The sequence below is a fragment of the Podarcis vaucheri genome, assembly GCF_965113315.1.
Source record: "Podarcis vaucheri genome assembly, chromosome: 12".
Taxonomy (NCBI): domain Eukaryota; kingdom Metazoa; phylum Chordata; class Lepidosauria; order Squamata; family Lacertidae; genus Podarcis; species Podarcis vaucheri.
Window position 1 is genome coordinate 52,904,789 of NC_138750.1, and position 24,329 is coordinate 52,929,117.

General features: G+C 44.1%; 1 protein-coding gene across 6 annotated transcripts in view; it reads right to left on the reverse strand.

Moving 5' to 3' along the window:
• Positions 1–24,329, reverse strand: part of DPP6 (dipeptidyl peptidase like 6) — a 506,040-nt gene that overhangs the window by 223,315 nt on the left and 258,396 nt on the right. The window contains exon 1 of one of the 6 annotated variants that reach the window (XM_082192257.1): positions 3,660–4,163. The exons of the other annotated variants lie outside the window; for them this stretch is intronic. Coding sequence (XP_082048383.1) covers positions 3,660–3,716 — 57 coding nt within the window. The 5' untranslated portion in view covers positions 3,717–4,163. Of the gene's footprint in view, positions 1–3,659; positions 4,164–24,329 lie in introns of those variants that run through there. 6 annotated transcript variants of the gene reach the window in all.

A 24,329-nucleotide genomic window follows, 5' to 3' on the forward strand; every position in this document is an offset into this window, starting at 1 on the left:
TGCCGATTGAAAGGTCGGCGGTTTGAATCCCTGCGTCGGGGTGCGCTCCCGTTGCTCGGTCCCAACGCCTGCCAACCTAGCAGTTCGAAAGCACCTCCGGGTGCAAGTAGATAAATAGGGACCGCTTACCAGCGGGAAGGTAAACAGTGTTCCGCGTGCTGCGCTGGCTCGCCAGATGCAGCTTGTCACGCTGGCCACGTGACCCGGAAGTGTCTGCGGACAGCGCTGGCCCCCGGCCTCTTAAGTGAGATGGGCGCACAACCCTAGAGTCTGTCAAGACTGGCTCGTATGGGCAGGGGTACCTTTACCTTTACCTTTATCTTCCCCCCAATCACATAGACACACACAAGCACAAATCCACATGAAAACATTGAACTGTAGACCACTACTAATGACTTCTAAAGTATAATACCATTCAATATATGCATATATTTAATCATTGTTTTTTTTTCATGAAGGGGGGAATATCCCAAAAGGAAGATATGTGAATACTGGGAAATGGGGCTCTCAACTCTTACTAAGGGCTAATGCTTAGTTTATTTGTATGTTTGTTTGACATAATTATGTGACAGTAACACCATAGCTGAGAGAGTATAACTATCAGTACTTTTACTTGGAACATTAAAGTACAATTTCTCAGATGCTCAGTAAACAGTTTTTATTTAAGAATTTCAACAGCATCTCTCTTTTGCATCCAAATCCCATCCATATTTACTTGGAAGTAAACCTCAATGATTTCAATAGGATTTCCAAGTAAAGCAACAACAACAACAACAACAACAACAACAACAACAACAACAACAACTTAATTGTTTATACCCCGCCCATCTGGCTGGGTTTCCTCAGCCACTCTGGATGGCTTCCAGCAAAATATAAAAAACAATAATAAAACGTGAGACATTAAAATAATGCACAGGGTTGCAGCCTGAGTCTGGGAATGAGTCGTTGGCAGATCCGCCCTTACAGAAATACAGTTTTTGGTCTGTTTAGAAATATAGAGAGGCCAGCTTCCTTTATATAAGAACAGCAACTTACATAAAGGAGCGGGGGTTGGCTGCCTATTTCTTAAACCAGAACTCTCACAAGAAGGCCTACACACCATTTCACTGCCATGGAAACAGGACGAGCGATCTCAAGGATTGGACCAACTCCTGCTTCCTGTTAGCATATGGAAGCTTTGCACAGACACAGAATTCTTCAGCGTGTATAACAGAAATGAGGCTGAATCTAAAGTGAAGGGCACACAGGCAAAGTCCATGAATGATGCAAATGTTATTTCATTTGAGTCACTTTAGGTGGCAGCTTATTCACAAAGCTTTTAGCAGTAGGAGAGAGGGCCCATTAAGCAGCAGGAGGTTAAAGAAATGTTGCAAAACAAAAACAAAACAAAACCTCACAGTCCAAGGCCCTTTGTCTGTTGTTGACAAAAATAATAATCTTAATTTCAAGATTTTCAGCACGCTTGATCTAACAGCAACCCTAAGGTACAAAGAAACAATATTTTAAAAGAGAGCAAAAAAGTCAATGGAAGTTTTTTTGTTTGTTTAAATGAAAGGTGGAATTTCAGAGAAACAAAAGTGTGACAGGGATGGTGGAGGCGGATTGCTTCCCACTAAAGCAAAAAAAGCTGATAAAGCTTTTTGCTTCAATAAAATGTCACCCTGAAAAGTCAGGTCCTTGTGTGCTATTTCTGATTGCACTGCACCTAATGAGGATCCAACCATCTGCCTTTCCAGCCTACCTTCAAATACAGACATATACATTTGAGGGACAAAGAGAGAGAGAGAGAGAGAGAGAGAAGAAAAGAAAAGATTGCAACTCTCAGCATATCACCGGAAGAAAACTATGTTAAGAATTAATTTGTGTCTGGGGAGATCTATTTTAATTGGTCCCCTGTGCTATCCTAGTCAATGACTAAAGCAGCATTGTAATCTCAGTGACAAAGTGCTGGTTCAGACGTAACCCTAAACTATGTTTTAACATTACAAGAGTGAGCTGCAATGAGCCTGGGGCTCATGTGCCCCCCCCACGCCTCCTGCAGTGCAGCCTCAAGGAAGAGTTTATAAACTTAGACTCCCATTTTAAATTAACTGCAATTTGTGAACCCAAACAAAGTGTGGCTTAATCTTCATGCTGATTAATTGAAGCAAGCCAACTTCAAGCCATAGTTTCTGAAGCTGGCTTATTTCAACAAACCGTAGTTAAAGATAACCACAGTTCAGACTTTGGATGACAGGTCAAACTGTGGTTAACCTAAACCGCTTCTGATCCCTTTGCACAGGAGAGGATAGGGGGAGCATGCAAAATCAGGGGAGGGTGGACTAGGCTCATGGAAGTCCAACAACGTCTGGAAGGCTGCAGGTTCCACCATCTTGGTGCTAAACCATGGTTTATGCCTTACTGTACATCTGAACACGGTCAGTGAAAATGTAACAATGTGAAACCTGGAACAGATGGGTTAATCCTTCAGTTTCCAGTGGAGACTGTGCTACATGTGAACACAGGGAGGGATGGCAGGGCTTAATGGGGGAGGAGAGGAAACTCTACTCTGTTCTGCTGCTGTATAGAAGGCCCCTCTGAAATGTTTGCAACGTTCAGCTGCATCTCGGGTGTCTTAGCAATCTTTTCCTATATGTCAGCTATCCTTATCCTTGCCTATTACTCAGGACCAATGAAGTGGCTGTTGCTTTACCAGCAGTGAAAGTTGTTTCAATTGAGTCAAGAAGTCAAGCTGAGAAATACTCATTTTATGAACTGGACCAGAAAAAACAATCATCCATCTGCTGGTACAGGTATATGGAGGTGATTCTTAGGTCTGATGACTTCTTCTTCTTCTGTAACTGGCCTTTCTCCTGTGCATTTAACAATGGCCCAGGCGTACCCAAATTAAACAGCTGCCATGAAGCTAAATAGCAAAGGGAAGGAAGGAGAAGGTTCACCTGCTAAATTCCAGTGTGTCAGGGTTGCTGTATCTCTATACATGAGAAGCCAGGGAGTGGGGATGTGGCAGCCCTGCTAAGTGTATGAAGACAAATATAGAATGTAGGTAGGTATTCAGGATGGCTTAAATAGTCCGTGATTTCCCATTAAGAAAAGCTTAATTAAATTTGGACCATGATTGGAACAGGGTATCTCGATAGTTGCTCACACTTCATTCTTGAACAGAAACAACAATGCTAGATGGTGGTTTTACAGGTACAAGGAATGCATGGAAAATCTGCTTTCGTTAGTCCAGGCACAACTTGGGGAAAGGAGATATAAAGTAGTTAGGATGTCTACCCTTGTTAGCAAGCTGCAGATGCAGAACTGGGTTGATTCTAACAGGAAGAGACCCTCTCCCCACCCTTTGTCCCGCCTGGCAGTGTACAGTTAAACACAAAATACCCAGTAAGGTCCTGCACAAAATGCGCCTGCTCTACACATAACATGGGGCTAGAGGCATCATATTAATACACACACACACACACACACACACACACACACTTATTTATAGAGAATAGGCACATAACAGAATAAGTAGAAAACAGCACTGTCTTGCTGACTTTTATAGAAATATTAGTCACCCACTGCCATAAATGAAAAGCTAGCAAGCAAACAAGCATACAAACCAAGAGGCATACAAATCTCTACGCTGCTCAAAAGAAAGTCAACAGCATTACCTGTTCTTGTTGCTGGACTGATTTCCCTGAAGCACTTTGCTCCTTAGCTGTTGTCATGTTCACCTACTTGTGCCCACTGCAGTGGCAAACAGGATTTCACAGGTCTGTGTGTATGTGGTTGCTTGAGTGTGCGTGCATGAGAGAGAGAGAGAATGTGTGTGCGTGTGTGCGTTCAACTGTGCAAGTGTTTCGAGTCACAAAAGCTAAAGGAATACAGATGAGTAACTAGCCCATCACTTAATCACCAGCTGAGAGAGCAGCTCTCTTCTCCTTCCCAATTAAAAAATTAATACCACCAAAATATATACCACCCTTAATCTCTACCCCCTTCTCTCTTTCTCTGTTCTTTCTGCCTCTAAAATTTAAATGAGGAGAGCGAAAGAGGAGAAAGGAGGATGCTGAGAAGGCTTCTTCAATTAGCAACAGCCTCCGCAATCGTCACAGAAACAATAACTGCTTGGCAACCAGGAACTGGCAGCTCGGAGCTAGAAGACCGCGATGTGGTACTCCTCTCCCCCCCCCTCCACAGCCAGTTGAGGACTGGTGCTGCGCATGCTCACGGTTAGCATTGTAGCAGAAATGTGCAGGGGATAGCTCCAGCAGCCAATTTAAACTCCCGGCATTTGCAATAAGGAATCAATAGGGACAAATGCTGAGAAGGCACCTCAGATAAGCTGCCCCATTATTACGCTCACTCACTCTCAAGCCTGATCACACAGAATAAGCAGCTGTGCTGTGGCTCCTTTTAAAGAAGCCACATGGAGTATTCCCCATGGAGTGATCTGTTTGTGCGCACCCAGCTGTTTTCACCTTGCCACTAGTCAGAGCACATGCTACAGTTCCCCACAGGGGTCACTCACACAGTAGCAATGCCATTTTCAATGACTTCCTTGTGGTAAGCGTTACGTGTGTTGCGGACCACTGTGTGATCTACTGTACCATGCACAGCACAGGATGATTAATCAGAAAAGCAACAAGGGGGGGGGACCCTATCTAACTTCTTAAAGATTTTTTTGTAAAAATAGCAACAGAACAAGTTCTCCCTTTCAAAACAGTCGTGTACATAAAGTTAAGCCAATTTACTTTGGATTAATAAAAACAGAACTGCTATGGACTATTTTGTATTCATGGCAATTAGTAGAGAGAAAAATCTCCATGAAACCAATAAGCATGCATTGGAAGTGCCCAAATAATATCCACACTTCTATTTCATTGCTATTGCAAAACAGGGTAAAGGAAGTCTCCCAGAACTTAATTAAAGCCAAGGTCCAGGACCAGAATCAATGACAAATGACAAGAGGGGGGGAAAGTTACAGATCTCCTTTCCTCTCACTTATCTTCTGGTTCTCAAACACTTTTCTTTTATTAAACAGATAATGTAAAGAACCACACAAATGAGTGTCATATGCAGCTTGAACCTGAATACAGTAGCTATAATTATTAGGTTTGGAAAATTCTACCCTGTCCTCCTCAGCTAGAACTGTAAATTTGCTAGCGAGGGCCAAATGCAAATGTTTTTGGGGGCGTGGAAGACCCTTTTTCCTTTTTCTTTTTTTTAGAGTGGCTCATAATTATTGTGCACTTGCAATTCATTTCCAGGAAAGATGCACATTCTTGCAACACCACTTTGGAATTATGGTGCAAGGAAAGGGAACACTGCACCCTGTCTAAGGTAACCTTCTGACACTCCCTTTTCTGCCACGTACAACATGGCAGCTTCCGGGGGCAGAGTGTCAGCAGTAGTGTCCCCCATCAGATAAGTGGTGTTAGCTGCCTGGAAGGAGACCCCAGCAATTTCTGTGGATTTTTTTCCAGGTAAAAGACAGTGTGAGTTACAGTGTGAGGGATGGAAATGGAGACTGAATTGTGAAGACTATGCTGTGGTTGTTGGACTGGCGTGGGGTTTGAGTGCACAAAAGAAACTGTGGGCAGCATCACAGGATTGCCACAAACCACTGCTTTGTAGTCAGTCAGTACCTGCATCTCTAACTGTCATGGCCCTGGCCTCAAGCTCAGAGTTGTTGCAGGAGATATTGGCCTCTGGGGCTTCTGTACCACCAGCTTGGAGAATTGAACCAGCCCCTAATTTGGTTGGCTTGCAGCCAACTGAGCCCAAGGTTTAAAGCCAGGGGGAACCTTTGCCCCTCCAGATGCTGTTGGACTCAGCCCCAGCCATCATGAAGGAAAACTCCTTCCAGCTATAAGAAAAACTCCTAAACCTCCACTGCCTTCTGAGATATATTCGGGAGAAGAAAAGTCAAAGAAGCAAACCCTACACAAATTGGGAGATGGTTGGATGGCACCTTGTACACCTACTTCCAGCATCTCCCATAGCCAAGCTGGTACCAAACTTATTGGTCTGCTTTCCTTTGGACCATATCAGTGAGGCTGAGAGAGGGATCTTGTCATCTGGGCAGCTCAAGACCTCCATACTTATGCCCCACTTTAGTGCTGCTAACTCAGTGGTTTGACTCAGCGGCGTCACAACGGGGGTGAGGGGGTGGCGGTGCGTCCCGGGTGCCATGTCTGGGAGGTGACAAGAAGGCACCCCGCAGGGGCTCACCCTGCTGTGGCGGAACAAGTAGCCATTGCGCCGCTGCAGCCGCATGTGGAGGATCTTCCGTTCACGGCTGCAGCCGCGAGCAGAGGATCCTGGTGCCAGCGGCAAACCGCTATGTACAGCGCATGTGCGGCATCACTACATACAGTGCATACATCGTATTTAGCGACGCTGCACATGCACCCTACATAGTGACGCCCCACCCCGAATGTCACAATGTCTTCGTTCGCCCCTGGAGATGCACTCCATTGTGTCTCGAGACATATGGCTGCCAACAATGATGCTTTTCTGCACCCATTGCCTATGCTTGTTTGTTCTTATTTTTGAGTATGCATCAAACTCTAGAGTCTGTGAAGCCTATATGCCAACTGGTAATGCCCTTCTCACCTCTAAGCCTACTGGATGTCCATGCACTGGGTGCAAAGCTTCAACAAAGTTGTCATGAGCACTTTGTACTGCTTACTCTGTTCAGTGCCATGTTGGCTTACATAACATACTGGCCTTCCTTTACTCCAGAATCTCACGTTTGTGTAGATGCAAATAAATTCTAGAAAGTGGACATGGGCTCTAGGTTTAGGAGGTCCTTTGCCATCAGCTTCTCCTCACTAATAGTGCCTGCTTGCTTGCCAGGAAGTAAACTGGCAAGTGAGTAGGCAGCAGTTATTTCTGCTTCTTCTGCTATTGAGCTTTCCAGAAACCAAGGAAAAGGAAGGGTGGGCAGGGGAGTGAGCAAGTTGCAATGGATCTATAGGGGACTCTTGGCAGCGAACTGCCTGCAAAGGTGTTGGTCTCAGTAGGTTGTCCAATCATGCCAACTCCTGGCACCAGCCCCATGGCTAAGCATTTCTCTGAAGTACCGTATTTTTTGCCCCATAGGGCGCACCGCCCATAGGACGCACCTAGGTTTTTGGGGGGGGATAAAGAAAAAAAATATTTCCCCCCCCCAGGCGTGGGGCTGGCGCGGGGGAAACCCCCAGAACAGCCTGCTATCTGCAAGCCTAGGGAGCCCGATGCGAAGTCGTGCCGGTCTCCCCAGGCTTGCGGAGAGGTGCGCGAAGCCCAGGCGCGCTCTTCAGCGCGTCCCAGGCTTTGGAATGCAGGCAGCTCTGCGCAGCCATCGGGAGCCCAGCGCGACTTCGCGCCGGGCTCCAGATGGCTGTGTGGAACTGCGCGGAGCCCGGGGCTGCAGGCAGCTCCGCGCAGCAGTCGGGAGCCCAGCGCGACTTCGCGCCGGGCTCCGGATGGCTGCGTGGAGCTGGGCGAAGCCCGGGGCTGCAGGCACCTCCGTGCAGCTGTCGGGAGCCCGGCGTGATTTCGCGCCGGGCTCCTGAGGGCTGCGCAGAGCTTCCTGAAGCCTGGAGAGCAAGAGGGGTCGTGCGCACCGACCCCTCTCGCTCTCTAGGTTTCAGCGAAAGCCTGCATTCGTCCCATAGGACGCACACACATTTCCCATTCATTTTTGGAGGGGGAAAAGTGCGTCCTATAGGGCGAAAAATACGGTATTAACCAACTCTATTAATCTTGCATTCAAAATTATATGGGGGGATATACATGATATCAACTAAATCTCATTCTAATAAGAATAAATCCCAAACAGCTTGGTTCTTAAACCACTCTAAGATGCCTTCTGGGCAACGAAGAGTGGCCTATACATATTTTTAATAAATAACCCAAACGCAATTCCAGAAATGGCAATGTGGTTGAGGCCTATATATATATATAGGGATTAATACATGCACACATTGTATTCATCAGAGAGACATGTGACAGACCTGCCACCATTAACATTTTACTAAAACAGCCCTTAACTTATACATGTGTGTGCATGTGTGTTATTATATTTAGTGGGTTCCACATAGCCAGCTCCCAATAACACTGAGTGGTAAATAAGGATTTTTAGAAGCTAAGCTCCAATATTAGGTACACATTAAGCAGACACAATGTACAACGGGGGGGGGGTAGCACTGCACTCACTCAACAGGTGCGATTCCAGAGGCATGGAATGCCTATATTTCAAAGCAGATGCTAGCCTAACATCATGACATCCTACCCACTATGAAGTGACAGCTTAACCACCTCATGGTGTGACCTGCACAGTGAGATCTGAATGGAGGGTTGGAGTGGTAACAGGCAGAAAGGTGTTTGCAAAGCTTAGCCTGTATCTAATATCGCCAGGAGGGTGAAGCTTAAACAGAAAAGCAGGAGGTACTGCTTTATACAGTAGGAACATGGGAAGCTGCCTTATACCAAAAGCCAGATTGCTCCAGCATTGTTGACAAGCAGTGACTCTCCAGGGTTTCAGGCAGGTAACTCTCTTGGCCCTACCTAGAGAGGCCAGAGGTGGAACCAGGGACATTCTGCATACAAAGCAGTACTGCTTTGTGTATTCTGAGCATTTCATATTTTTTAAAAAAAGTATGACCAATTTGATTCTTTTGAAGGCAAGGTACTATGTGACTATTAAAACACACGTTTGAAATTCCCAAATGCAGAGCAAAGCATTTGATCCTGTTCATTTACCTTACTGCCATTCACCAATCTAGAAATCTCTGCTAGTTCTAGAAAGCGTTACTTCTGCGCAAGAAAGTGGATTCTCCTGGCTGTTCATGTACCGCATACCACAATTGGAAATGTCAGTATAGAGGCCAGGAACCACTTTGGGGGGCTAGCTGCTTTCATGGACCTATTTGTAAAGCCGAACAAAGCCATGGAAAACTTTTGAAACAAAAGGCCGTTCCTTAACTGGCACTGTGATTTGAGACTTGGGAGCCCCATGAAGTGCTTTATACTGTAACAGTGAGGCTCCTATTGTAAGTTAGGTCTTACAGTTACCGCTATTCAGTGCTCAAAATGGTTTCTGCGTCATGGTGGAGGTAGGAGAGAGGCAAACAGTTCCATGATTGTTTTCCCGTATATTCTTTCAGCTTTCCATTTGTTCCACAGCAACATTTTCATTTAGCTCCTTCTCTGAAGAAAACAATAATAAGGGGGAGAAATCGTTCTGCCTTTGAGAACATACAATGCTAGCCCTGCACTTTTCTAAGACTGGAATGGCATTATTGCAGTACTTCTCAAAGGCTCATGAATAAACTGAGAATACATGGGATAAGAGGACAGATACTCTCATGGATCAGCAGGAAGCATAAATAAACAAACACGTCTCACAATGGACAGACATAAGAAATAGGTTCTATATATCAGGGCTGCAGCTTTTTAACTTATTCATAAATGAACTGGAGTTAAGGGTGAGCAACAAGCAGTCAAGTTTGCTGATAACACTTCAGTAAAAACAAAAAAGAGCCATCAGGATATGTCTCCAAAGTAAATAGGCATTGAAATACCAAATGGGATTCAATGGGATTCAAATGGAAAGTGAAGCACATGAACAAGACATAAATAAATAAATCATAAATCCACATATACAATGATTGGAGCTGAAGTGGTGATGAGAGACCAGGAAAGAGATGTTGGGATCATGGTGGATAGCTCAATGAAAATGTTGACCATGTCTGCAGAAGCTGTGAAAAGGCAAATTTCATTAGGGAAGGGATGAAAAATAAAACATCTCATGAGGCCATACTTGGAACACCATGTTCTGGTCCTCAGAAAAGATATTGTAGAGCTGGAAAAGGTGCTGAAAGGTTCAGCAAAAATCACCAAGAGGCTAAAGTAATTTGCCTGTGAGGAAAGGTTGCAATGTTTGAGGTTTCGTGGTGCATAAAATGGGTGAATAAGAGGGGACATAACAGAGGTGTATAAAATTGTTCATGCTGTGGCTAGGGAATGTTTTCCCCCCTCTCTCATAGTACTAGAACATTCAGCCATCCAATGAAGCTGAATTTTGGAAGACTCAGTATAGACAGTAGGAAGTACTTCTTGACATAGCACATAAACTATGGAAGTCATTACTACAAGATGTGGTGATGACCAGCAACTGGTGGGTTATTGATTGATTGATTGATTAGTTAATTTTTGTACTGCTTAATATATTAAAAATATCTCTAAAAGGTGTACAAAAATACTTAAGTGGTGTACAGACAACTTTACAAATTATTACAAAATACACACTTACATATAAAAGTGCTTCATTAATACAACGTTACACACACATATCAGTTTATTTTCCTTTGACACACCCTCCCTCTCAGTCTCCGGGTTTTCATTCCGGGTCCAAACAAACTCTCAGCTCATCCACAAAAGTCTCACAACGAGAAGAGGTCCTAGGAGCAGTGGACATCACCCTAGTCTCTCACTTGAGATATGTCATTTATGGGTGAACCTGAGGTAGATGGTACTTCCTCAGGCTGCCCACAGCTGTGTCCCAGTCAGCTGCACTCTCTAGTCAGTTCCAGGTATAGCAGGTTTGAGTTTCCCAGGGGGTCCAAAGGATTGGAAGAAGGGGCCCCTCCACTCACAGCTATTTCTTTACCTCTCCTCCTCCAGCTCCTTTACTGCCCCATGCTATTTATTTTAGATAAATTCATATGACTACTAGTTATGATTGTCATGAAGCACCTCCAGTTTTGAAGGCACCATATCTCTGAATACCAGTGGCTTGGAGGGGGCTCTTGCACTCAGGCCCTGCTTGCAGGCTTTCCCTAGAGGCATCTGACTGGCCACAGTGAAAACAGGATAATGGACTAGAGGGGCCTTTGGCCTGATCCAGCAGATCTCCCATATTTTGAAGACTTGGGTGCTCCACCCACTCCTAAGCTTACGTCTTGGGGAGGCCTGTTAGAATTCCTGATCCATGATTGCAGTCATGGGATCTTTGTCTTTCACATGACGGTATGTGTTTTGACTCCACAGAGTGGGAAGTGACGGACAGTGTTTGTGTTACTGTGTTCCGTGAAGTAGGACTATTGTCCTTTGTCCTTTTTCTCTTTGCTGTCTGATGCTAGAGAGAGATGGAGCCATGTTACAGTGTTCCGTGTGTGTTTATATGTAAATAAAGTAGATTAGCCAAAATGCTGAGTTACTGAGGTCTGTCACGCAAGGTGCGCAAACTCTGCGGATCCCTAAGTGTGCCGGTGTCGGTTGGCACTGGTTGCTGTGATGTTCAGGCTGAAGAAAGCTTATGAAGCTACCGAACGATCGACCAGGAGGGAGAGAACATGCCAGTCGGGCATGTGTCTCTGCCAAGGTCCTACTCGAGTGTAGGCTGAACTCCTGACAGGGCCCATTCATCACTTCCACAGGTGACCAGGTTGAAATCCTTGCATGTGGTTCAGTGCATGCAGCTTTGTTTACAGATCTGTGGACTTGGTCACAGATCCAACAATGGAATTAGAAAAATGACATAACAAGACATGGATGATGCCAACTAAAACAACATACAGGAATGTATAAAGGAACCCTCTTGAAAATCAGATCGGGATGACAGGACGAGTGTCACCATCGCAAGTCCAGTGTGAATCGATGAGAATCTGCTGCTAGGGGACAGTCATTCGTTTGTCTTTGGTTGCTGAGAGGAGGGAGCCTTCATCCATTTGCTTCGAGATCCTATCTTTCTTTGAATGTTTGTATCCTCCCTGCCAAATAACCCCATGTATTACTCACCCCCAATGGTGACCCGCTGCACCGTTTGAGAAATAATACCTTACAGATAAAAAAATATTACAGTAATAACATGTGGAAGCAACAGAAAGCCTGGGATACTTCGTGTTAAGCTTAGTGCGCACACATCTTCACGCCTGAGAAAGGCAGCAAGTATTTATAGCTATTACCTAGCTGCTACCTCCTACTCAGCTTGCCAGCCTATAAATCTTACTCATGCTGGTGGAGCAGACATCTAATAAACATTTATCCAGACTCACAAAGTCATACCCATCCTTTAACATGTGTGGCTATTTTTAAGGGCTTTTGTTTCCATTAAGTAAGTATATTGTGCTCTAAAGGAGGGGAAATACAGCACGATTTAATGAAGTGTGTTAATGAGGTTTATCTTGCATTAGCCTTGCCCCTTCATACGCATTCATTATTCTGCCTGGTTCTGCTTCTGAAATGCCTTGATTCAGTATAATAGGGCAGGGGAAGGAATCAAGCCCTATCTGGTTCGGAGATTAAATCTGATAACACCTTTGTTTACTTCTTACATTCCTGACTCCTTGCCTTCTTCAGTGCTCTTCACTCCAGTGCACAGAACTGTATTTACACCCCTGTTTCTTTAAGCCTTTCAACATCCACTGGTTTTGCAAAGCGTTTCCCACACCATGATTAATTCACTCATCCCAGTGCTCTCTGCTACAGCTCCTCTACCTGTTTCTCCCTCATCCTTTATCTCTCTTAGTCCTCTCCATTTCTCCCCCTCTGTGACCACATTTGCAACTCCATTGGGCAGGGACCATATGCAAATGGGAGTGTTCTGCAAAGCACCTTGTCAAGAAGTTGGCACTAAATAAATGATGTGTTAATACATGTTCTCATTAATATTCCATTAAGTTCATTACAGCACATATAAATGTTCACGCAAAATTTGACCTCGGGGATTTTGATTAGCTGGACCACTAGCACAGCCAAGATCAACTGAGTCACAACAATTCCACTTCCTTGAGGAAGAAGCCTCTGCAAATGCATAATGTAGAAGACAGGTAGCCATTTATTTCTCACATTTTCTCTCTCCCAGAAGCCCCCCAGCTTTACGACCCACCTGATGCACCCATCCCTCTGGTGTCTAGGGCTTACTGGACCTTCACTTGGGAAAGAGGAAGGTTAATAGAACATACCATATGAAATCTCCACACATCCAAACATCTTTATTTAGAATTTGTGTCTTAAACACGATCCTTTTCAGCACTTCAGTGTAAAACGCACAGATGCCCCCATACAGAACTACCATATGCACTTGGCATGCACTGTTTCCGATGCTGGTAGCTTAGACCAAGCTGGCAGCTTCCTCTCGGCTTCCTGTGTCTGTTCCAGCTGGTATGACCTTGACAGCTGTAACACAACAGGAGTCTAGTTGTGGCTTGCATATTTATGCTAGGGAGACTTCTGAGGCATCTTACAAATTCACTGGCAGCCCATACAAACTGCAGGGGAGAGAATTCAAAGGGTAATTGACATATAATCCCTTTATTATGACCAAAAGGTAGTGATGCTTCAGGAATACGATTTCTGTGAATTCTGGTGCAAGCTGACCTGTACTTCACCTCCTGGATCAAAATGCGAGAGCCAGGATGTTGTTACGACCTTATTCTGATAACTTCTCCAAATTTTCAATGCGGTTTTTGGTTCCTGAACCATATAAAAATGTATTTATTTGGGATGGAATTTTAAGAAATGCGTATTTCGAGAGAAATTTATATTTTGTTATTAAAAAGTTCAAAAATATACAATTGTAACTTTTCATCTGATTTTCTTTTAAAAAAACCACACCTACATATTAATATTTAAATGGGGTGTAATGAATTATTGAATTAACACAGAAAAACTGCACACAGTGGCGTAGCATGGGGGGTGCAGGGGAGGCCGGCCGCACCGGGCGCAACATCTGGGGGTTAGGGTTAGGGGGCGCAAATCCACGGGTTAGGGGGCGCAAATTACTTGCCTTGCCCCGGGTGCTGACAACCCACGCTACGCCACTGACTGCACAGACTGGAAATGGATGGCTCCATCCATTTCTGATGAGCCACCTTTCAAGTTCCCACCTGTCTTTTTCAGGACACATGTTGCGTTTAAAAAATGGCGAGGGAATATTATATTTCTGGCCATGACAAAGCTCTGCAGCCTGCAGCTTATAACAAGGTGGAGAACAGGAGGCCTAACATAGACATTGTTAGGTCAGAACCTGCTACCTGCAAAGCCAATTCTGGATTGTACCAAAGGCTCTTGGGATAAAGACAGAATGACAGTTGTCCCTTTGGGAATAAGAGAAAAGTCAGCGCTGAGTATTAGAGGCTCTAATAAAGGTGTTATACTGATTACTGAACTGTGCACTGGAGTTAGAATGTTTCCACTCTACCAGAGAACATGAATGACAGATGTTTTTCATGGATGGCTCCATCGTATGGCTGTGCAAAATGTTTGTGCGGATAGCTTTGGGGCACATTCATGGGAGCAGGGGTGTAACAAAAATGGGGGAAGAGAAAAACTGGCATGGAAAAACATTCTGGGGCCTTTGGGGAATCGGTGAGGAGCACTCTTTCTCTCAATTTTTGCCCTTCCTGACACTCAAATGAAGGGATGTACAAGTCCCCTCCCCACTTTAGGGGCACAAAAATGCCTCTCTACCTTTGCAACCCATTAACGGGTGTGGGGGCACCTACTGATCAGTGGTACAGTCAAACCTCGGCTCCCAAACGCCTCCGTTTTGGAACATTTTAGCTCCCAAATGCCAAAAACCTGGAAGTAAATGTGCCAGTTTTCGAACGTTTTTTGGAAGCCAAACCGTCTGATGCAGTTTCCACTTCAGTGCAGGAAGCTCCTGCAACCAATTGGAAGCCACGCCTTCATTGTCAAACATTTCAGAAGCTGAATGGGCTTCCGAAACAAATTACGTTCGACGACCAATGTTTGATTGTATTCCTTAGTGCTTTTGGCACTAGGTACTAAGATCATGGCCACTGGTCCCATCACCTTCTGGCAAATAGATGGGGAAGAAATGGAGGCAGTGAGAGAGTTTACTTTCTTGGGTTCCATGATCACTGCAGATGGTGACAACAGCCTTGAAATTAAAAGACGCCTGCTTCTTGGGAGAAAAGCAATGACAAACCTAGACAGCATCTTAAAAAGCAGAGACATCATCTTGCTGACAAAGGTCTGTATAGTTAAAGCTATGGTTTTCCCAGTAGTGATGTATGGAAGTGAGAGCTGGACCATAAAGAAGGCTGATCGCCGAAGAATGGATGCTTTTGAATTATGGTGCTGGAGGAGACTCTTGAGAGTCCCATGGACTGCAAGAAGATCAAACCAATCCATTCTTAAAGAAATCAGCCCTGAGTGCTCACTGGAAGGACAGATCCTGAAGCTGAGGCTCCAAGACTTTGGCCACCTCAGGAGAAGGGAAGACTCCCTGAAAAAGACCCTGATGCTGGGAAAGATGGAGGGCACAAGGAGAAGGGGACGACAGAGGATGAGATGGTTGGACAGTGTTCTCGAAGCTACCAGCATGAGTTTGACCAAACTGCGGGCGGCAGTGGAAGACAGGAGTGCCTGGCGTGCTCTGGTCCATGGGGTCACGAAGAGTCGGACATGACTAAATGACTAAACAACAACCACTAGTTGAGCAAAGGAACCAAACTAAAACATCATAGTGACACCTAGTGGTAATGTACAAGCATTGTAAGAACTATTTCAATATTTAAAGGGCCAGTGAAAGTAACCTACTTAAGAGAGTGGATTCAAACTTCTAACCTATTTATAATGATGAGGTTCTATTTTTGCATGGATTCTTGCAATGCACATACACACCACATCTTATCGAGAGAGAGCTTCATCTTCACTTTCAGAGCAACTCAGAGGTGGCCCTACTATATGTAGTGAGTGTTACTCCCTAGCCAGTGCATTTACGATTGCAGTCTCAAATGCCTGGAGACCATGAACAAAGAGACCCCCCCCCTTTTAAGGGAAGGCTATTTTTACCCCAGTCAAACCATATAAGGAGAAAAGATCCCACAAGGGATTATGTCAAATTCTATTCTTGGGACATGGTTCAAAAACATTGTTGAGTGAATAAATGCTCAAGAAATAACTAAATAAAACATTTTACAATTCAGCAAGGAGTTCAGTTCTATTCATTGGGTTTGACTAGAGACAATGGTTACCTTTCCCAGCCTGATGCTGGTGTGAGTAAACCACTGAACTGAAGGCTGGAAGGCAGACTGAACCAGAAACCACAGCATCACATAGCGTGGGAGCCAAGACCCCCACAAATGCCTTCCCCTGAGCCCAAGGAACCAAATGTCTTGCCTAGTACCTCACCAGTGGTGCTATGTATCACACTGCACAACTGGCACGACTTGTGCAACTGACATGACTTGTGCAACAGGAGTTTCCCCCTTTCCTGCCCCCATACAGATTTAGGAGGTGCATAGGGGGAGAGTTGGGGAGAGAAACATGATGTGCTCTGAAGAGTGTGTTTGTGTGTGTGTGTGTGTGTGTGTGTGTGTGTGTGTGTAAATTTGTGGCAGACTGATGGATACATGGTCCTAACAGCAATATTTAACTGAGAAGGCGGGGGGGGGGGGGGCTTTGATAAGGTTTAGCTGACTCCAAGCCTCTGATTCTATAATGAAAATACCATGATGAAAATGTTAGAGCACATAATTGAAACCCATATCTATTTTGGGCAGTGAAAAGGCTGAGATAAAAATATTTACAGCATCGTTTACTAAGAACAAAAACTTTGGTTTCACACTTATCTGGGCATTTCAGTCCAATTTTGTTGCAGACATCCATTAGACTTATTAGTTATGAAATATAAACTCATCTGTGCTCAATCTGATATTCTTTTGATGTCTTATCTCATTCAATATGTTCTAGGAAGAGTAATCCAGCTGCTAGTTATTAATTCCCATTCTAAACAAGCCTCGGCTTTAGCATGGAGGGCACAAGGAGAAGGGGACGACAGAGAATGAGATGGTTGGATGGTGTTCTTGAAGCTACTAGCATGAGTTTGATCAAACTGCGGGAGGCAGTGGAGGACAGAAGTGCCTGGCGTGCTCTGGTCCATGGGGTCACGAAGAGTCGGACACGACTAAACGACTAAACAACAACAACAACAACATGGAAATTAAAACTTTTTCCTCCCTTGAGAAATTCAGTATCTTAAATCTGAGTTCATTGCATTTATTGAACCATTTTGTGCTCTTGCCAGTTAAGAATCACCGATGACAGCATTCTTGGAATAAATGTAAAAATAAAATAATAAAAAGGACCCTATGCAACAGAGTTTGAATTAGCTTGGGACTATTGTCAACATAATTCTTCTTCTAGTGCACTGTATACAATACTCATCATGTTGTAGACCTTGGGAGTCTGTATTATAACCTAAATATAATTCTTTAATTTCATTCTAACGGGGGGGGGGGGTTGGCCTGTCCTTCCCCCTCTCCACTTTTCTCTGCCTACCCTACAACCTGTAAATTATGTCTCAGATTTGACGGTTGTGGGGAGTGACATTATCCAATCTACTTCCCTGCCAATAAAGGATCGTGCTTCTTATTAACCTCTAGCTCAACACAGCCAGAATATACGGCACGGGAAACCAGGTCTTAACAAGAGAAATTACATATAGTGCATATGCGATTGCATAAACAAGATCAGAAATTGCAAGGCACTTTACAATGCAGGGGGCGGAAATGGTAAGTGCTGCAGCAATGATTTTCTTTTCTTCCCTTGATTGGTATTTTCTGCTACAGATCAGGTGCTTGGCAATTGTGCCAGATGTTTGTATTGGCCTTAGTGTTCCTACTGCAGTGGAATCCCTGATGTCAATGTGGAATTTACTAATCTAAGCCTCAAGGTTTAGGATATAATCCCTTCTCCTCCCCCTGCTGTTAAAGTTGTTCTTCTAAGAAAGCCACAATTAGCACACAAGAAGAAGAAGAAGAAGAAGCCCACTTCTTGCACTGAGTTATTCTGTGCATTTGGGGCTACAGTAATGTAACAGAATGTCACAGAGTTGATGAATACGACACAAAAGGTTCCGGAATGTCAACCAGCAGAAGGAGAAAGGGTGGGTACAGCGGGAGGGACCCACAGTGAGAGTTTTATAATGGTATTACCCAGCTGTTGTGATATTTTGAAAGTAGGCAAGTTTAAATGCCAGTTTCTCCTTTTATAGTTTTCAGCAGCTCCTAACTGCTAACTGCTGTTTCTCTTCTCCCTGTAACTGGCTCTGGTCAGCAATTTTTCAAAGGCAGCCCCACATAGAGCATGTTACAGTACAGTGGTACCTCGGGTTACAGACTCCGCTAACCCAGAAACAGTACCTCGGGTTAAGAACTTTGCTTCAGGATGAGGACAGAAATCGTGCCGTGGCGGCAGCGGGAGGCCCCATTAGCTAAAGTGGTGCCTCAGGTTAAGAACAGTTTCAGGTTGAGAACGGACCTCCAGAATGAATTAAGTTCTTAACCCAAGGTACCACTGTAATCCAAGGGGGATGCAACTCATTGTATCAGCATGGCCAGATCAGACACCTGCAGGAATTGGGCTCATTGCATGCCAGGGATTAGAATAGGCTAGAACTCACCTCTTCAGACTAGCTTTGTGAAGACAGGGGTCTTTTAACATGGGGAAAGATTAAAACACGTGACATGCACACCCTACACATACACGTCTCTGAGTGCTGTACCACATGACCCTCCTAAAAGTCCAGAGAAACTTTTAATCAAAGAATCATAGAACTGTAAATTTGGAGGAACCATGTGGTTTGTCTGGTCCAACCTCATGCAAGGCAAGATTCTTTTGCTCAAACCCACAACCCTCAGATTAAGAGCCTACATGCTGTACCCACTGAGCTACCCTTCGCTAGAAGCTGGGCAGGAAATTGCAAGTGTAGCTTTGTGTTATGTGCAACTCTGCTTCACAACTGGAATAGCACACAAATATTTCATGTGGGATATTTTTGTCCACTTTTCAGCTTCAAAGGTACAAGGGAGAAAGCACTTTGAGTCATAGCATTTCCAGTTAGAAGGGAAAAAACAGCATGAAATGCAATTAAATGTGTAGTTTAAAAGAATTAAGCACATTTCCCTGCGGTTCACAGAAGACACCTGGCCAAAACAACAATGTTACGCTTCCCCCTCCCAATAAGCAATTGTTTTCCTTTTTACAACTTAAAGGTGCCTTTTCATTTCCTGTCTTTAAAAAATACAGCTTTAAAAAGTTCAGGTAAATGCAGCAGTGACAGGTTTTATGGATGTGGCAACGAAGCTACCTGCACCATGTTGATGCCAGTGCAAAGGCATCTGACATAAATGAAAAATTATACATAGCCATTAGAGCGTAAGTGGGGCTGCTGTCAGTCAGTGCAGCTAATGCAGTACTGCACTGAACCAGATGCAACAATAGTCTGACTTGGTATAAGGCAACTTCCTATGTTTCTACACCTCTCACAGTGAGAGGTTGGAAACATTAGGTCCCTAGGTGTGCATGAAAATGAATGCATGTACATCAACACTAAGAAACGACACAGTGAACAGACTGACATTTCACACATTACAGCTGCTGAATTAAATATTATGATAATATATTGTAGGACAATTACTGATGATAGCTGTGGGAGCTCTAAGCATATGAAGATGAGGTTGGTTGGAACTCCTACAGCATTGCCATGCCCTCCACCCTCTGTCGCTGCCCTGTGTTTCTCAGTTTACTTTTCTGTCAGTGTTTTGCAGAGTCCACATAGAAGCCATCACATGGCAAGCTTTCCAGTGGCAACTGCATGGTAAGCAACAGTTTGAATCCACCCATAGTATTTTGAGTTATTCAGAGTATTCCCATCATTAATGACTTTCTAAACCTTGATCATGTATGTGTTCACCGCTTCCCTCGTCAACAAAACAAAAACGAACAATTGATTAAGCCTTGTTTCAGTAAGGATGGAAGGTTAACGCTGGGAGGCACTTTAGCCAGGACCAGATTAGGGTTAGTGGGGACTGCTTTTTATTTCACACAGAAGACTATATTCTGGAAACCATTACTGTACCATTCTTTCCTTTGCATTTCAAGCACACATTCAACCTTAATTCCAAAGCCTGCTGCAGAATCTTATCAGCTCTTGTACCTTCAAGCAACGTCTGACAGCTCTAAAGAAATCAGCTTGAAACAGAGCAGAAGAGGTGGAAGATCTGCAGCAAAATGCTAAATGACACAGATTGTGGGGCACGGAGCAGCTTCTAGCCAGCTCAGCTGTGAGCCTCTGTTGGCAGCACTCACTTCCTCCACATCACCTGACATAGAACCTGAAAGTGGCCAGCGTCACACCAAACTGAAGCTGCACTAAAACTCAAAGCAGGTAGGTTTGCCTGTAGTTAGCAAATAAAAATCTAAAAGAAACTGTCAACACCACAGATAGGCTAGGATTGACCAGTGGAACAGATTAGCTAGGGACTGCTTTAAGGCAGTTTGGATCAAGATAAAGATTGTCTTCAATAGAGGACTTCCGGGGTTGACGTGATCTGGGAATGGCGGATTCCCTCCGAGCTCCGGAGGGAATCGGCTCAGCAGGGGATGGGTCTTTGCCGTGCCGGCGACACGGGGACCCTTAAAACCGCAGGCGCGGAGCCTGCGGACTGAAGACTCGGTGGGTGCCTTAAGCGCCCCCCCTGATTCGCGAAGAGCCTTTTTAAAGGCTGCGGAGGGGATACGGGGGGTGGCGTGGCACCGAGAGTCCATCGCTACCTCTGCTGAGCGAAGCCGCGAGCCATGACCGGAGAGCGCTGACTTCCTTCCTTGAAATTCGGCTGAGAAGAAGAACCCGTGAGTTAATTGAATTTGGACTTTAAGAATTTTACCCATTGAATTTGAGACGATCGGGGGATGTGTTAAAAGGAAGTCCGCACCCCCCCCCCTTGCAGACGATCCAGAGCAACGATAAAAGAACTAAGCTGGAGTGCCTACCCTGTAAAGGGTGAGTTTAAAAAGACAGTAACTTCCAAGATTTGGAAAAGAAATTTTTGAGCAGGAGAGAGGAGTGTTGGAAGGGGTATATTTCTGTTGTAAACAACCCCCCCTCCCGGGCCCGGGAGTGTCCTATTTTGGAGCTTGTATAAGAAGTGCAGAGTTTGACAGCTGTCAAAGCTGTCAAACGGACTGTTAATAGTAGAAAAATCGCTACTTAAGACCCCTCTGGATTAAAAGGAGTTACAATTGAACTAAAATTGTTGGAAACAAAGAAACAATAATAAGACAGAGGACTGTTGGAGAAAAGAACACTAAGTAACCAGATTCCCTCTAGGGGGAACTCTGTGGAATTACAATGGCTGTGGATGGAAAGATACTGGGAGAAATCGAAAGGATGTTTTATTTGGTAGGAATCTTACAGGAACAGACTACGGCTATGAGTGAACAATTGATGACCTTGACTTCTGAAACAAGTAGTTCTGCTGAATGTAATGAGAACCTGGCTGAGAAAGAATCCACAGCTGAACCGGAAATGATAACCAAAGAAGAGGACAAGACAAAACAAGAAAGAGAAGAATTGAAATGGGAAAACATTGTCCAGAAGCTGACACCTGTGGAATATAAACAAGGAGACTATTGGACTGAACCTACTATAAATCTACGAAAGATTCAGAAGATGAAAGTGGAGGCCCTGGGAATCTATGAAATTAAGGAATTTAAAATAAAGAAATATAATTGGGGCCTCCACATAGACTCTGACTTTGATTATGTTCAAAATTCATGCCTTGTGGAAATTCCTCAGCAGCCGCTTGCAAATATGGGAAGAGATTTTGGACTGGCTGTGAAAGAACTCTTTCGAGACGTGACGACCGGCATAAAGGATTACCAACTAGGCCGGCGGAGAGGGACTGAAAGAGACTTGAGAGCCTCGGACGTGAGGAACCCGGGCTAAGAACTGTTATTTTGGACATGTTTTTGGAAGGGACGCAAACCCGGGGAAGGGAGGGAGGGAAGAATCTAGTTTTAACAACACTCAAGACCATGGGATTTAGCTAACAAGATTATTACTTAAGACAAAATGGGAAATCGATGGAAGAGAACTGAGGTCCAACTTAGAAAAAATTTAATTTTGCTTCTTTTTATATAAAGGACTAATATTAAGATGGATAAGGAAATGCCAATTTGCTGATATAAATTTGGGAATAGGGATGCAAGGGAGGGGGTGGGGGGAAGTCAATGACCAGGGTTAGAAAATAACTTTTTTGGAAACTATATATGTTTGTTGTTTTATTTTTTTGTTTGTTTGCTTTTGTGTCTTTTGTGTTTTTGTCTCTGTCTATATAAAATGTGAAAACCCAATAAAAAATTTTATAAAAAAAAAAGATTGTCTTCAATAAAAGCATCCCTAAAAACTAGTTTATTTTGATTACAGCAACATTCATTGCTTTATGCTCAACTTATTAGCAACTTATAGTCATTGTTTATTTGGTTAATATTCCACATGCTGTTTTACTAGTGTTGTATCAAGCGTCAAAATGCCACCTGTTCATTCATATTACTCATGACTGAATATGGACATTCATTTTTAAAAAAAAAATAATTATGCACCAGATTCAAATTTTGCACTACAATGTACGGAACTCTAGCATAATGTATAAGTTAAACCCAGCCCCCTGATGATCACTGAAAAATGTCCTGCTGAGCCGCTTCCTTCTGAGACCTCAATGGACAATGATTGCATGCGCACTTTGAAACTTATCTCCACAATGCTCTTTTATAGTGTACAATGCATATACCAACCAGCACTGCCCACTTAAGGCCTACGAACTTGTGTATGTTTAAATGGCTACTGGGATTTTCAGGGTGTTCCATTCTGTACCAACACACTGCATTGGTGCCATACGATTTTGGAATTGCCCCTACACAAGGTGTGAGAGTGTGTGTTTGCCTCTAAGAATTGAACAGCAGGTGTTCTGGTTACTGCACCCACAGCAACAGACATCTTTTAAATTTCTTATTATGTACAGCACACCAAATTAGATCGCTTGTCATTTTACTGATAACTATTCATAAGAGATCTTGACACCCCATCCTGAGAGCTATACTTTCTGACTACTGTTTTATGATGCCAATAATGCAGAGGAATGCAGAGAGGTGTGTGGGGAAACCAGCACAATGCATGTCACACACGGTGATGGAGTGCCTTGTCATTTTTCAAGATGCTCTTCACCACAGTTAGCTTCCTGACCTGACAAGATGGATTCTTTTATGCGGATAATTTCAATGAGGTTACCCCACCTCATCACTTTTCATATTTCTCATGCCACTAATTTCAGTGGCAAATTGATTCAGTGCAAGTTACAGTAAACGAAAGGTCTGGAACAAGGAGCCTGTTATCAACTCTTGTTCACATGTAGCCTTTAGCATTTCCCAGTCATTCCTGACCTACACAGCACTCCTCTGCAAAGCTTAGCCTTCACTTCAAAGGGAAATGCTTGAACTGGAAGACTGAAGGCAGTGCACAATGGAAGGATAAGCAGAACCAACACAGGGATTGCTTTGTGAAATAGTTATGGTAAATGTACATATACCCATTCACTATGGGTACCCTAAGTGTCATAGAGAGACATAATCACCATGCTCTCTCTTGGATGTGTCAACTCTACTGTAGAGTGCTTGGTTTGTTCCACAATTTTTTAGTTCAGTATTTTTAAAGCGTAGGTTCTTTTTTGACAGCCCAACCAAAGAAAAAACACATTAACTGTTGTTGTTGCCTGCAAAAATAAAAAGGCCATGTGTCATGAAATAACCTCCTGTCACCAGAGGGCATCACAAGGACAATATTCCAGTTTTACTTCAGAGAAGAAAATTTACTGTTTCGATGTCCTACATTGCAGGTTTCATATAAAGAACAGAGCCAAGGGTGTGTGTGGATACATGGGGCAGGGTAATCCAACCCCCTCACACACTATACTGTGGGTGGTGGTGGATTAGCCAGAGGAGACTCTCAGTTCAGCTTCTCTGGCCACTGAATGTGTGGGCAGCACATCCACTGGCAGCTATCTCTGCCAGCAGAGGTCAGCGGAAAACCTTGAAACAGAATATTCCAAGGGTGGGGAGAGGCAAGGCTGAGCCAACCCAGGATAGGCTGGATCCTGAGCCATTCTCATAGCTGTTGATGCACTGGGCTTGAGTCAAGCCCTATCATCCTTCTTATATGGCCACCATGAGTAGCAAAGCTCCAGTTATGCTGGTCACCTTGTCTCGCCACCATGCCTCACAAGCAAGGGGGAGGGAGTTAGGATTCCACCACAAGAGTGTTTTATCTTCACTTATGTGAGGCTTTTATGAGGTAGCATCAACACATAACATATTTGGGCTGCTCCTGTGAGGGATCACTGCTAATGCCTGCTGAACTATTTCAAGTCTACTGCTCATCCTGACCTTCAAAGTCCAGCAGTGTCCAGAACACCATGTCGGATGGTTCAGGAACTGAGACACATCCATGGCTCTGAACTTACTGCTGGTGAACTCAAGGCTGG